General features: G+C 43.5%; 4 protein-coding genes across 5 annotated transcripts; 2 read left to right on the top strand and 2 right to left on the bottom strand.

The window, feature by feature from the left end:
• The first annotated feature begins 2,900 nt into the window (after positions 1-2,900).
• On the top strand, positions 2,901-4,703 carry LOC131264852 (putative gustatory receptor 28a). Its single transcript, XM_058267118.1, has 8 exons — positions 2,901-2,936; positions 3,012-3,198; positions 3,285-3,525; positions 3,601-3,720; positions 3,796-4,078; positions 4,162-4,287; positions 4,376-4,555; positions 4,620-4,703. The coding sequence occupies exons 1-8, from the start codon at positions 2,901-2,903 to the stop codon at positions 4,701-4,703; spliced, it is 1,257 nt and encodes a 418-aa protein (XP_058123101.1).
• A 656-nt stretch (positions 4,704-5,359) lies between these two features.
• LOC131262918 (large ribosomal subunit protein eL22-like) lies at positions 5,360-6,403 on the bottom strand. The gene is made up of 3 exons (XM_058265016.1): positions 6,278-6,403; positions 5,810-5,986; positions 5,360-5,737 (listed from the first exon to the last, which is right to left on the bottom strand). Exons 1-3 carry the CDS (start codon positions 6,287-6,289, stop codon positions 5,471-5,473), a joined length of 456 nt encoding a protein of 151 aa, XP_058120999.1. The 5' UTR covers positions 6,290-6,403; the 3' UTR covers positions 5,360-5,470.
• Positions 6,404-6,630: 227 nt separating this feature from the next.
• On the top strand, positions 6,631-10,758 carry LOC131263038 (endoplasmic reticulum-Golgi intermediate compartment protein 2). 2 transcript variants are annotated; one of them, XM_058265168.1, is made up of 6 exons: positions 6,631-6,830; positions 6,906-7,061; positions 7,135-7,412; positions 7,483-7,669; positions 7,727-7,837; positions 10,358-10,758. In XM_058265168.1, exons 1-6 carry the CDS (start codon positions 6,722-6,724, stop codon positions 10,642-10,644), a joined length of 1,128 nt encoding a protein of 375 aa, XP_058121151.1. In that variant the 5' UTR covers positions 6,631-6,721; the 3' UTR covers positions 10,645-10,758. The 2 variants fall into 2 exon arrangements, with proteins under 2 accessions (XP_058121151.1, XP_058121150.1); XM_058265167.1 differs by having other exon boundaries at positions 7,483-7,837.
• Positions 8,171-9,759, bottom strand: LOC131263037 (uncharacterized). Its single transcript, XM_058265166.1, has 3 exons — positions 9,683-9,759; positions 9,311-9,601; positions 8,171-9,228 (listed from the first exon to the last, which is right to left on the bottom strand). Exons 1-3 carry the CDS (start codon positions 9,720-9,722, stop codon positions 8,171-8,173), a joined length of 1,389 nt encoding a protein of 462 aa, XP_058121149.1. The 5' UTR covers positions 9,723-9,759.
• Positions 10,759-12,351: the final 1,593 nt, after the last annotated feature.

Below are 12,351 nucleotides of genomic sequence, written 5' to 3'. Positions count from 1 at the left end.
AGCGCCAGTGAAAAGAGAAAATATTCTTCTCATTCGGTGTGGGGCCAGTTTTGATGCAGTTCCTTTTCTCGACGGTGACGTAAAGCGGCGATTTCTTTGGCACACTTTTTCGATGGCAAACACACGCTCGCTCCCGCACGCGTCCCGTTATAGGTTCGGTTGAATATTAAATTAAGTTGACAGATCGAAAAATATGTGGAACAAGGCCCGCTGCGGGAGATTGGGGTTGACCGAGAAGGAGGTGGGGGAAGGGGGGCAGCCACTGGCACCGCGACCACTTTTTAGGAAAACTGTTCCGGTGAATGTTTGGAGTCCGTTGGGAAATGGTTCAATCGTATATGTTTTCGAAAGTAGGAACTCCTCTTCCGTTTTCTTCGCTTGAACGAAAAAGGATATTCGGGACGGAGCAAAAGAACGAACGGAAACCGTTTCTTGGAAAAGCGTAAGCCTACGAAAAGCGCACGCCTGCACACGATTAGGTACACTTACAGGCTACACACGGATCAAACCATCGGCTCTGGCCTATGTCTGTCTCGATCACCACTCACAATGCTACTGACATTGAACTTGAAAGCAACGGATCTTGCGCTGCTGCTACTGCTGCTGCTCTCAAAAACCCATCCTGGCGTTGGCCAATCGCTGGCCACTCACGCATTAGCCCAACCGAAGCATTCATGATGCGATGATCATCTCTCGCGCGATCGCTTCCGCAGCATACATGTTGCGCATGCCCACTTAGCTCAACACGCCTTCGCTGGCTTCTCGGAGTGGGTCTTCGGCGGGCGCCCCTCTTCTTTCGTTGGACCGGCAGGCTCGCGTGCGCCCGTAAGTGTGGGCTCGCGACACTCTCGTCGGCGAACGGACGACACAAGCACACTCCATCTTCTTCCGCCAAAGGTAATAACAAGGAGGGAAAAACAAACCGTCCACCGACCGGGCCGCAGAGTAGAACAGGTGAAAACCCCTCGCGATCCCGCGACGTTCTCCCGAGAGCGCTACTTTCTATTCGCGGCGTCGCGAGAAAGTCATGTGCTCCAGAAAAGCTTGTCCATCCCCGGCTCCACCCGGTTCGCATGCCGCCGTACCACATCTTGGCCCTCGGTTGCTGTTTACTGCACGAGACGATTCCCAACGATGGGAACGGCACATGCTCGCTACGTGTAGGCCAGGGGTCGGCAACTTTTTTTTGTGAAAGCCCAATGAGAAGCTTTACGTTGTGGTTTCTGCGTGGGTTTTTTCTATTGCGATTTAACTATAGTTGTATTACATTATATAAATATTTAATGGAATTATCCTTTTTTAACAATTAATGCACAGTTCTAGGTTCAAATAAATATATTATTCTATACCACATCCAAGTAGGTATTTAAATAAGCTACAGTGGAAAGTTGAGGTTTCTTTCTACCAGATTGCAACCACGTCTGGGCTTTAAGACTTTGCCGACCCCAGCTGGGAACGACGAACTTTAGGCATGATTCGTTGGATCAATTTCCAGCCCCGATCTTTCTGGAGCCGCCCTGGAGCTGCGGGGGTAATGCACAATCTCGTGAGCTTTCTCCACAAATACTTTCTCTCACTCTCTGCATTCGCGTTGCGGACCCGCTTAAGATCGTGTCCGGCACCACTTGGTACGTGCTTCCCGATTGGAATTGGCATCGTCTTCAGAATACAAGTGACCAATGACGTCGATCAACGGTGCATATTTTGCCGTTGCCAAAAGCGCAAAACTAGCTTTCCTTTCCATTGCCGGCCGAGTGCATACTTGACCGTCAATGATTAAGCTTATCCTGAATTTCCTCTGGTTGACTAGAGTGTTATTCGCAAAATTTAAGTAGATAAACAAATCAAATCGTTGTTGTGGCAGCCACGAGAACCGGAACGGTAATTACGCAAAGCAGCTCCATCAGGCCAATTGAACACGGGTTTTCCCAGCACGTTGGCCCCTTGTAAGATCTTTTTTTCCTAGTGCTTTGCTACATCCCGTGAGAGCGGCTGATTTTTCATCCATCGCCAGAGCAAACCACCTGTTATTTGTAGATCAGTCATAAACGGTGGAATTCGTGACTGCTAGCGTCTCGTTTTGACCGAAATCTATTTTCATCGCCCTATTGGTTGTGCATATATGGATCAGAAGGCTCCCATCCCTTGCATACAGCAACTGTACCATGTTGTTCTGATTTTCACAACCTTCATATTGAGGCACTTAGTTGGACTGAGCTATTACCTACATTTTTTGTTAACCAGAGGGGAAGTTAAATGTTGCTTTGCATGGCACAGCAAAACCGTATGAAGTGAAAATTACAAGAAACAAAATTAAATGAAGAACTCCCTTGGAATCAAGATGGAATAACAAGGAAAAAGACAAGTTCAGTGACCTGGGCGGAAGCTACGGGTTTTGTCACATTTCTTGTTGCTTCTCCGTTCTTTTCCGCATGGTCTTAGCGAGCGTGGGGAAAGGGAAAATTCGAAACGGTTTTAATACCAACATTCATGCTTGATTGCGAAAATCATTTTAAATCGACATTTTCGTAAGACTGCATTATACCCCAGTATCCAAATTCTAAAACATGCTCCAAAAGAGAAGATTAGCAGCATTCGTATAAAATGTTTATTGTTATTGATATTCACATACTTCATAACTAAGTTGATGAAAAATTACGCCTTGTTTACTCAGCACACAAAAATAAACTGAGAAGGCTGCATGATTAGGTACACAAAGTATAAAGGATTGGGACGATAGCAGTATGCATTAATTTGTTATTTAATTTGTTAATGGGTGGCAAACAACATTTATATTTAATGTGCCCACTTCTCTATCAGGTGGAACAATCGACCAGTGAGTGGGAAACCGGTCAAATAGAACGATTTCCATGACACAACATCCATTTGCATCCTTAAACATGGAAAAGTCGGTCACAATGTCGTGTTGGTCTAAGGTACGTTTAAAGTAAGATTTAAAACTAAGCAATGAAATTTAAGGACTCATGTATTGAACATTTTTCTGCTAAAAGGTTATTGGGCTTCAACTGTATAACAGTTACGCGACAGATGCAGCCGGCAAACCACCTTCTCTGTCGATATTGCGTTTGTTGTACAGTATTGCCTTTTTCGTCGCTTACATGGTGGGATTTATCAAAAGCACCGAGGTTATTTTCAAACCCGATCTGAACACCAACAGTCCCAGCATTTTCAAATACGGTAACGGGCGTCCAGATTTGCATTAATTTTCAATACTTCAAATTGATAAGGAAACAAGAAAACCTATCTTTTCTCTTCCTTGTTAGGACTTATGACACAAATCTACTCCGGTGTGCTCGCAACGGTCGTGTGTTTTGTGTGTTTGTGGCGCACGGAACGGATGAAGAGCGTCTACGTCGAAGGAATTAATTTGAACAATACGAAAATTAACGATCGCTTCTACCAGTTCCGCAACATGCAGGTTCCTTCGAAGCAAAGTGTGATGGTCTCGATTTCGACCACGATACTTTTTGTTTTATCGGGCTGCGAAGCTTACGCTCAGTACCGGTAAGAATTACAGCCGGTTCTAAATATTAACAGCAAACTACTATTAATTTGGGATGTGTTTTGTTTCATTTTTAGTGCAGAAAACTATTTTACCATCATCGCCATACTCTATCCTTTGTGGATGTTTCAAATGACGCTGTATCAATTTACGAACCTAGTGAAATCAACGGAGTGTATTATGACGAAACTTAACTGGTAGAGCTTGACGTTTATGGTGTCTTTGTCTCCTGTTCTGCTCTACAAATCTTCTCTTTGGATGTTTTTTTACAGGATGTTAGATGCGTTTCTGGAAAGCCTGCAGAGACAGACCACCGGTGTGCAGCAACGGATCGAAAAGGGAGTCAAGAGTAACAAGATTCATCCGCTCGACCGCACACCGTTCGTTCCCGAGCACGAACTGCTCAGTGGCGATCGACTCACGTACATGTTCGTTATTCACGAAAACGTGGCTAAGCTGGCGGAATTTATCAACGCAGCGTATTCCGTGCAGATCATCGCCATCGTAACGGTTACGTTTGTCAACACGTTGTTTGGATTTTTCATCGAAACTAAGGTAAGTGGTAGAGTAAACTGGAAAACTAAAACTAACGAAACTAACTACCTAAGAATGCTTATTGAATTTATGGTTTAAATTAGTTGCTATTTTGGAACCTAGAAATGGTTACATTGATAATACAAGCGGTACGTTATGCCGGTGAATGCATTCCAGCATGCTTGCTAACATATAACATGCTGATAGTGTGTGCTTCTACGCATACAGAGGTGGGTGGCAATTGGATTTAAATTTTTTTTTCTTCCTCTTAGATCGATTTCTCACCATAACCTTATGGTTTTGTTATATACATTACAGATGTTTAAATCGGCAACCCTCCTTCATAAACTCTTGCAGTACAAGTCAAATTATTTCATTGATGATCAGGCGTTGTTCGAACGATCAAAGGGCATCGCATTGCAGTTGCTACATCGTAAGAGATTCTCGGTATTCGATGGAAGCGGCCTTTTCAAGTTAGATTTTACTTTCATCTTTTCGGTAAATACAAATTAGATCAATAGATCGTGTATATGTTTTAAAAGATATTTTTCGTTGTTTTTAGATATTTAGTGCCGCAACATCGTACTTGATAGTGTTGCTCCAATTTGATCTGTCGAAAGATTTGCAAAAAGCCACGATGAACTGAAATCAAACACAATTCGCCAGATGGTATGGCTCAGCGCACTTATGTTTGTTGCAAATTAAAATTGATGTTATTCAGCACATGCAAGATCCGTGTTCAAAATATCAAATAAACAGATGTTTCAGAAGATATCATTGTCTCATGTTTTGTTATATTCAATACATGTGCTCCATAAAAGTAGCGCAATTTGTAATTTTTGAAAAGTAATTGATGTGAAAATCGATTGTATAAATTTGGTGGAAATAAATTCTAAGGAATATCAATATTACACTTTTGCTACAAAGATTAGACAGTCAGATGTTCCCTTAAGAAAAAGGACAGTTTTTGAAATAGTAGGACAAAAGAAATTACTTTCATAAATGAAAGTTTCTTAGCATAAGTGTATGAAATAAAATAAATTTTGTAAAATAAAGTTTAAGCGGAAATACATACTTACTTGCATAATTTTCCCCAGAGGTTGAAATTTTATGAAATACGAAAATTGGGGATGACGTTTAACTACACTTTAACGTAGTAGGCACCTAATCTCCTTGCTAATTTTGATGAAGTCGTTGTCTGATGTTTTCAGAACTGAGACTCCTCGCACTGAAATGGCACAACTTGCACAATCATGAAACTTTTTTTCGGATCGAAACTGCACTGTACAACACACACCATTATTACGTTTTTGACAAAACCGCCGATGAAAATACGGTTTTCCCACTTCTGTATTGTATCGCACAACGGTTGGACATATTTTCCAGCATTTTCACCGATCATGCAGCGCTGGTTTACTCGTTCTCCTCCTCATCATCATCGTTGGAGCTGATTCGGAAGTATCGCAGCTCGTACAGATCCTTGTCGTTCGACACAACACGGATCCAGTCACGGAGGCTGTTCTTCTTCAAGTACTTCCTGGTCAAGTATTTCAGGTAGCGCTTGGAGAAGTGGACGTCCGCATTGACGTACACCTTCATCTTCTGGCGCTCGAAAGTAACGTTGCTGCCGAGGTTTCCGGTCTTTCCGTTTACCTTGAAGCGCTCCTTCAGGAACTTTTCCTGCAGAGGGGAAAGGATGTTGATTAGGAGGAAACGGTTCGTAGGTGTTTTGGTTGTTTTCCCGATACTTACAAAGTCAGCAACATCCATAATGTTGTCTTCGGCAATGTTGGTGCAGTCAATGCCGAACCGAAGCTGCTCGCGCTTCTTCTTGGGAACATTCTTTCCGCGGAGGACATTCTTGGGACCCTTAGCTGGAGGGGCAGCAGCCTTTCCAGGCTTGGTTTTGACGTCAGCAACCAATTTCTCCTGTGTGGGGTAAAGAAAACAATGAGCGGCATGAAATAACCATCGTATCAACAACTGGCATCAACTTAACCTAGGATTCTTCACATCGCTGCCAGGCGTGAATGACACTGTACACACTGACACGTGCATGATGATCGACGACTTTTAAACCACAATTGCAGCTTTGTACGCACAATCATCTATGCACCGACGGTGCGCCCCGATCACTTACGATTGGCAATTCATAATGGCAACATGAAAGATACGATAACTTTCCGAAAACATGCTGAATTTTGTAAATAATTCACCTACCGTAGTAACCATGGCTCTATCGGTCGAAAGCTGAAATAAGAAGGAATTTTGGTTGCAACTTCGCAAAGTTGGTAACACTGCGGCTCGGTCGGGCTGTCACTAACAGGGTTTATAGATCAAGCTGAGCATTTGACAGCTATCAATCAGGAATTAGTTTTTATCTTCAATAAAAACTTTTCTGTATGAAATTAAGTTACTAAATAAGGTGCATGAGTATCCACCGCAATAGTAACATTTTCTAATTGTCTTTTTTTTAGGTAAACTACTTGAATAAATTTCCACATAGGAGCTCTACGAACCTTGAGCCACAATATAAATATGTCAGCGTGACAGATAAAGTCCGGTAAAAAAATATCTCATATTTATTTACAACAAAGTGCAAGCAAATAGGCGAAGCAATTTTGTAGCTGTTTAATGTAAAAATAAATATTTGTGCCTGCCAAAATGCTTCGCTACCGAGGCGTGAAACAGGCGCTAGATGCCGTATCTCAATTGGATGCATTCCCTAAAGTGAAGGAAGAATTTGTTCAGCCAACCAGAGTCGGTGGAACATGTAAGCAGACATCACTTATCAATGCTATTGGACGTCGCATGCTTATCCTTTTACCTTTCTGTTTTTTGTATCCAGTGTCGCTCATAAGCCGGTTGGTGATCATATTTTTAATCTACAATGAAGTTTCATATTACCTAGACTCGCGATTGATTTTTAAATTCGTCCCCGACACCGATCTGCAATCCAAGTTGAAAGTGCATATCGATCTGACGGTTGCGATGCCTTGCAAATGTAAGTTTGGCCACGTCAGACCATTTCAAATGCTACCTGGACGGATGATGATTTTTAATGATACCCACTTTAGCGATAGGAGCCGACATTCTGGATTCAACTAGCCAGAACGTATTTTCGTTCGGTATACTGCAGGAAGAAGACACTTGGTTTGAGCTGTGTCCGAGCCAACGGATCCACTTCGATTTCATGCAGCACCACAATTCCTACCTTCGCAACGAGTATCACTCGGTTGCCGAGATTTTGTACAAATCGGACCACGCAGTTGTGTACAGCATGCCCGAACGTGTGTATATTCCAGAGAGGCCCCATGATGCATGCCGCATACACGGTGTGCTAACGTTGAACAAGGTAAGTTAAAACGTGCTCCGGAAGAACCATACATTTCCTAGAGACCTTACAATTTTTTGTATATTTTTAGGTTGCTGGTAATTTCCATATAACTGTAGGAAAAACGGTCCATTTTTCACGTGGCCACATTCATCTGAATAGCATTTTCGCAAATACGCCTACGAATTTTTCTCACCGGATCAATCGATTTAGCTTCGGAGAGCATACTGCCGGTATCATACATCCACTTGAGGGAGATGAAAAGATTTACAACAACGGTAAGTGTTCGTATTTGATGGTTAAAATTAGAACTGATTTTTTTTTTAATTCATCAGGTCAAGTAATGATGCAGTATTTCATCGAAGTCGTTCCTACCGATGTGGAAAAGTTTTACTCACATTCCAAAACCTACCAGTACACGGTGCGGGAGAATTTGCAGCACATTGGTAAGCAGTTAATTACACTACCACACGCGTATACATTCTACCCCCTAAGCAGGTATCGTAAAACCGGCCCTAAACACGCGTCGGGCAGGCTTAACTTTTTATCGTTTCTTGTGCAAACGCACCCGATATCCTTATCTCTGACGCCTTACTCCGTTTAGGATTAACTGGCACGATTAATGTCACCGTAACACGTATGAAGAGTAAAGACTTTTGGACCGTGCCGCCGACAAAAGAATAAAAAAATGATGCGAATAACTGCATTTAGTTACAGTTATTTTCTCATTTCATAAAACTCTGATTTTTTTGGTATTGTGTAACTCTGTTGGGTACGTTTTATTTCTTCTTATGCATGTACAAATGTACCGCTTCCCGTGGGTACTTGTTTCTCGTATCGGGCGTCGTTAGCACCGCGATGAGACATTTCAGTAGTATCACACCCGAGAACACGAGCGTCTTGATGTAGGTGTTCGTAAGCGTACTCGGTACATTGAAGTAGATGATGTACACCACCATATGACCGACGTACTCGCAAATTAGAATGGATGAAACGGACAGCGCTCGCTTCTTCGGTGGGAAGGCCTCCGAAAGCATAATCTCCGGTACCGGCAGCATACCGAAGGTGTTGAACACCTCCGCCACCATGTAGAGGAATGGCGGAATCCACGATGCAACCACATCGTACGTCGCCAGGATAATACCGAGTGCCAGCATGAACGAGCCGGTAAAGACGGACGAAAAGCCGTACTGGAATCGGCGCGGAAGCAGATCGATGATGAAGATCGCCAGCACAGAACCGGCGAACTTGCTCAGCCACAGCATTGGTGGGGCCCAGTTGTGCGTGAATACCGTTAGGGTGAACATGAGTGACATCAACGACATCTTGGCCGTGTTCATGGAGTAGTTGAAGAACAGCAGGTTCGCTAGTTTCACGAGCAGTGCCAGCTGGAACGCGGGGAAATTTCCCTGCGAGAGGAAAAACGGCGACAGGCTTTCGCTTTCCGCGGCAAGCGTTTTCATATCCTCGAACTCGTCCATTAGCGACGGTGACTCCACGCTCAGGCCACGCAATTTGATCAGGTTGCTCCTGGCTAACGTTTCGTTACCGGACGTCGTGAGCGTGTGCAGGGGAGATTCGATCACCAGGAACCAGGCGGGCACGAGGGCGAGTGTACTGAGGGAAAGGATGACGATGCCGATCGCTCGGTTGGCATGCATGTTCGGTTCCACGATGAAGATGGGGTTGGTGGTCACCATCGAAAGGACAGTGAACAGAGCGACACCTCCTACGATGGACGATACCAGAATGGCTACCAGCTTGCCGCGGAAGTTCCGTGAAGCAATTTCACCGACGTAGATAATTGAAACTACGTGGCAAATTCCATGACCAAATCCTGAAGCAAAGAATATAAAACATGATCACTTTCAAACCTCATACGATCTGAGGATACAGTTAAAGGTTCGTTTCATCCTTACCTGCAATAATGCGCGTTGCCACCGTTGCGGCGTAGTACGTCGGCATCGCAGTGAAAAACACACCGTTGATCATGAAAAAGAAAGCCGACAGTACCAGCCAGATGCGTGTCGGAACCAACTGCTTCGTGGCGGCCACGATCAGTATGATAAAGCCGCACCCGGTAAAGAAGGAAAGTATGGCGAAACGGAACTCATCTACCGAAATACCGACCGCCCACGCGTTGCCGCCCATGTTCAGGTGTGTTATGCTCCAACCGATGTGCATTCCGCCGCAAAACAAGAGCAGTATACCTACGGAAGTTAGACATTCAAAAACGTTGCTATAAGTCCTTTCAAATTGCGCACGTGAATATGGTCACTTGTTGTACGCACTGCTCAAAATGCAGGAGAGTTGCTTCCCAAACCCGGACATTGTGCTGCACGGGGTGAATGTACCAAAGGACACTGGTTTGTTGCTCTAAACAAATGGACGGTGGCACGGCACGGACACGACTGAGTGCGCTGCAGCCACTGGGTGTGAATCTAACCCGAGGTCGATCGGTGCACGCTCCGCCCTTCGTCGTACGCACACCAAAAGGCAATGGATCTCGTCCCATATCTAGTCTTTAATCTGGACCGCACCATATCGCACGAAAACGAAAACAATCAGCATTGGTAACCCGGTCCGATTTTAGAGGGGGTTGGGGGTAGGTTAGATATCGCACATTTTATTTGTATCGGCAGACCAACGAAAAAAAAAAAATGCATCAAACTTGAGCGCAAATCCCGTGCGGTAGGCATAATGCGAATCGCTCGCTGATTCGAGGATAAACTTAAGGTAGAATAGCTTGCTATAGCAAAGATCCGCCCGAGAACCGCCCGACGTCTATTGGAGGTGGGATATTTTATCTTCATTTTATCTTCTTTGGCCGATACTTTACAGCTACCATTGTTTCATAGCACACTATGACGCATTTTGCAAGACGAGAACGGGGGGAACGTGCCGTGGCCCTATCGCGAGAAAGATTTGCGATTTATTAAATCCCGGTTTACTTCTTCTATTTTCAGATATCGATAAGGGAATGCAAGCGGTTGCCGGTATCTACTTCAAGTACGACATGTCTGCTCTGCGAGTAATCGTCCGGCAGGATCGGGACGGCATTGCCCAGTTCATCGTACGGCTGTCGTCGATCATTGCCGGCATTGTCGTAATATCTGGATTCCTCAGCAAGTGTATGCATCTGATCGGCGATCTGTGTTGTCCGCGAAGCCATGACCGATTACCGACCGAAACTGCCACGCCGAAGCCCTGTAAGGAGCAAAACCTAACGAAAGGTGCAATCGTTATCAGTTGACGAGCATATTTGCATGCCACCCGCCCCATCGGCAAAAGTGGCTCATAGGCTTGCTGTTTTGATTAGCGAAAGTGTATCAAGATCTGAAACGAATAAAACGATTTAAGTGATAATGTCAAATGTTGTTATCGATTTGTTGCTACCTGCCCTTGAAAAAAAATGTGCAGGGGGGACCATAATTCAGACGAAATGTTTTATACCGCTTGTATTGATAATCGTTTCTACACGACGATAGCAACATTTTTTCTCCAATATATTAAAATGTTGCTTGTTCTCCATAAGCAGCAGTACAATTTAAAAATAGGTAATACCAAAGGTACCTGTAAATAACCCCTTGGTTGATATGACTGTCCATGTCTTTTTTAATTCTTCGTACTCCAAAGTTTACAAAAGAAAGGGTAGAATATGTTTTGTTTCGCATGCTGGACAAATTTTACTGTCTACTAGTGATACAAACACCCTTAAAAAAGATACAAATTGTTAGGTGGTCTGATAGAGAATCGGTGGACCATCGTACACCTTATGTTAAGCACCTAATTTCTATACAAACCCGCTCACAGCACCGATACGGTAATTCACAACGTCTGCCGCACATTCCAATGCACCTTCAGATACATTTCGATAACGGCCCAACTTCAAATTCGTCTGATAAAGCTCCACCTTTTTTTTTAATGCAATGTTTCCCTTCCTAAGTGCAAAGATTGAATCAGCTTATGAGAAGCGTAATATCCCTGGCAGTCGATAAGCAAACGCTTATCAGCAGCAGTTGATTTATCATTGCGATAGTAGATCATTTGGGGGAAACGAGAGTTTTATCTCTCGGGAAATCACCCAAGCCTAATTGCTGTGTCCATTGTAAGGCCGATGTACTAGGGTGATCAATCGGCAAGGAATTAGTATCGATTGAGGCTTGCAACATCCAGGGAGTGAAATCATCGTAAATCATTTGTAATTTTGCATCGATTAAGATTGGCTCAAGATGAAGTAAGATCTGTTTTCTTTTCTTTTATTTCATATGATGAAAAGATCATAACTTTTGATGATATGATTGAAATAAGAATGAAATATTTTTAATGAGTAATGTTAATTTGATTTGAATTTCTATTTCAATGATGAAAAATCGAAATCGAAAATCTTTGGTTTTCAATTTTATTTTATTAAAAAAAAATCTTAAAAAGGTTCTTTACTTTTTTGTTTTAAAATCTTCTGAGCAGGGCGCAGTGTTGATCCCGTTAATATTTCTAAACTGAGATATTGGTCAACCAAGGATTAATTCAAGTCTTAATACAACGTTATGTAAAATAAGCGTAGGTTAATCATAGAAGATTTATTGCTATGCAGCAATATCGACGTTGCCATCTTCATCATGTCACGAACATCGGCATCGCAGTATTTTTTTGCCATTTTCCTGAACATGTTTTATTTTCTCCGACAGTTACATACACGCCGTTGCGACCGTTCGCATTCAAAAATGCACATTTCCGGTAGAGCACGTGGTAACCGCCATATAAGCGAAACAGTGGCCTACGCCAAATCGCCGTATCCTTCCACCCGCACGCTACGAAACCCAACCGGAGGCATGACCCCATGGCGAGGGATTTGCTTTGCGGCGGCTGGCGTTTTCCGGCACCAAGAAAATTTGTATGAAAATGCTGTCTGAGGTTACGAGTGTCGCAATGCCCCATTGCCCAAAGCCCGTGGGATTAT

Source organism: Anopheles coustani, chromosome 2 (genome assembly GCF_943734705.1).
Source record: "Anopheles coustani chromosome 2, idAnoCousDA_361_x.2, whole genome shotgun sequence".
Taxonomy (NCBI): Eukaryota; Metazoa; Arthropoda; class Insecta; order Diptera; family Culicidae; genus Anopheles; species Anopheles coustani.
Note: the sequence above shows the minus strand (reverse complement) of the source record. Positions and strands in the feature narration are given on the sequence as shown.

Bases quoted from the DNA above. Each gene is read 5' to 3' on its own strand.
- LOC131264852 (XM_058267118.1), top strand. From the start codon at position 2,901: ATGGAAAAGTCGGTCACAATGTCGTGTTGGTCTAAG. The intron at 4,288-4,375 runs GTGGGTGGCAAT...TATACATTACAG, and splicing joins GTGCTTCTACGCATACAGAG to ATGTTTAAATCGGCAACCCT. The intron at 4,556-4,619 runs GTAAATACAAAT...CGTTGTTTTTAG, and splicing joins ATTTTACTTTCATCTTTTCG to ATATTTAGTGCCGCAACATC.
- LOC131262918 (XM_058265016.1), bottom strand. The intron at 5,738-5,809 runs GTAAGTATCGGG...TCCCCTCTGCAG, and splicing joins TTATGGATGTTGCTGACTTT to GAAAAGTTCCTGAAGGAGCG.
- LOC131263038 (XM_058265167.1), top strand. From the start codon at position 6,722: ATGCTTCGCTACCGAGGCGTGAAACAGGCGCTAGATGCCGTATCTCAA. The intron at 7,062-7,134 runs GTAAGTTTGGCC...TACCCACTTTAG, and splicing joins GGTTGCGATGCCTTGCAAAT to CGATAGGAGCCGACATTCTG. The intron at 7,838-10,357 runs GTAAGCAGTTAA...TTCTATTTTCAG, and splicing joins GGAGAATTTGCAGCACATTG to ATATCGATAAGGGAATGCAA.
- LOC131263037 (XM_058265166.1), bottom strand. From the start codon at position 9,722: ATGTCCGGGTTTGGGAAGCAACTCTCCTGCATTTTGAGCA. The intron at 9,602-9,682 runs GTGCGTACAACA...TAACTTCCGTAG, and splicing joins ACTCTCCTGCATTTTGAGCA to GTATACTGCTCTTGTTTTGC. The intron at 9,229-9,310 runs GTAAGGATGAAA...TCTTTGCTTCAG, and splicing joins GGCAACGCGCATTATTGCAG to GATTTGGTCATGGAATTTGC.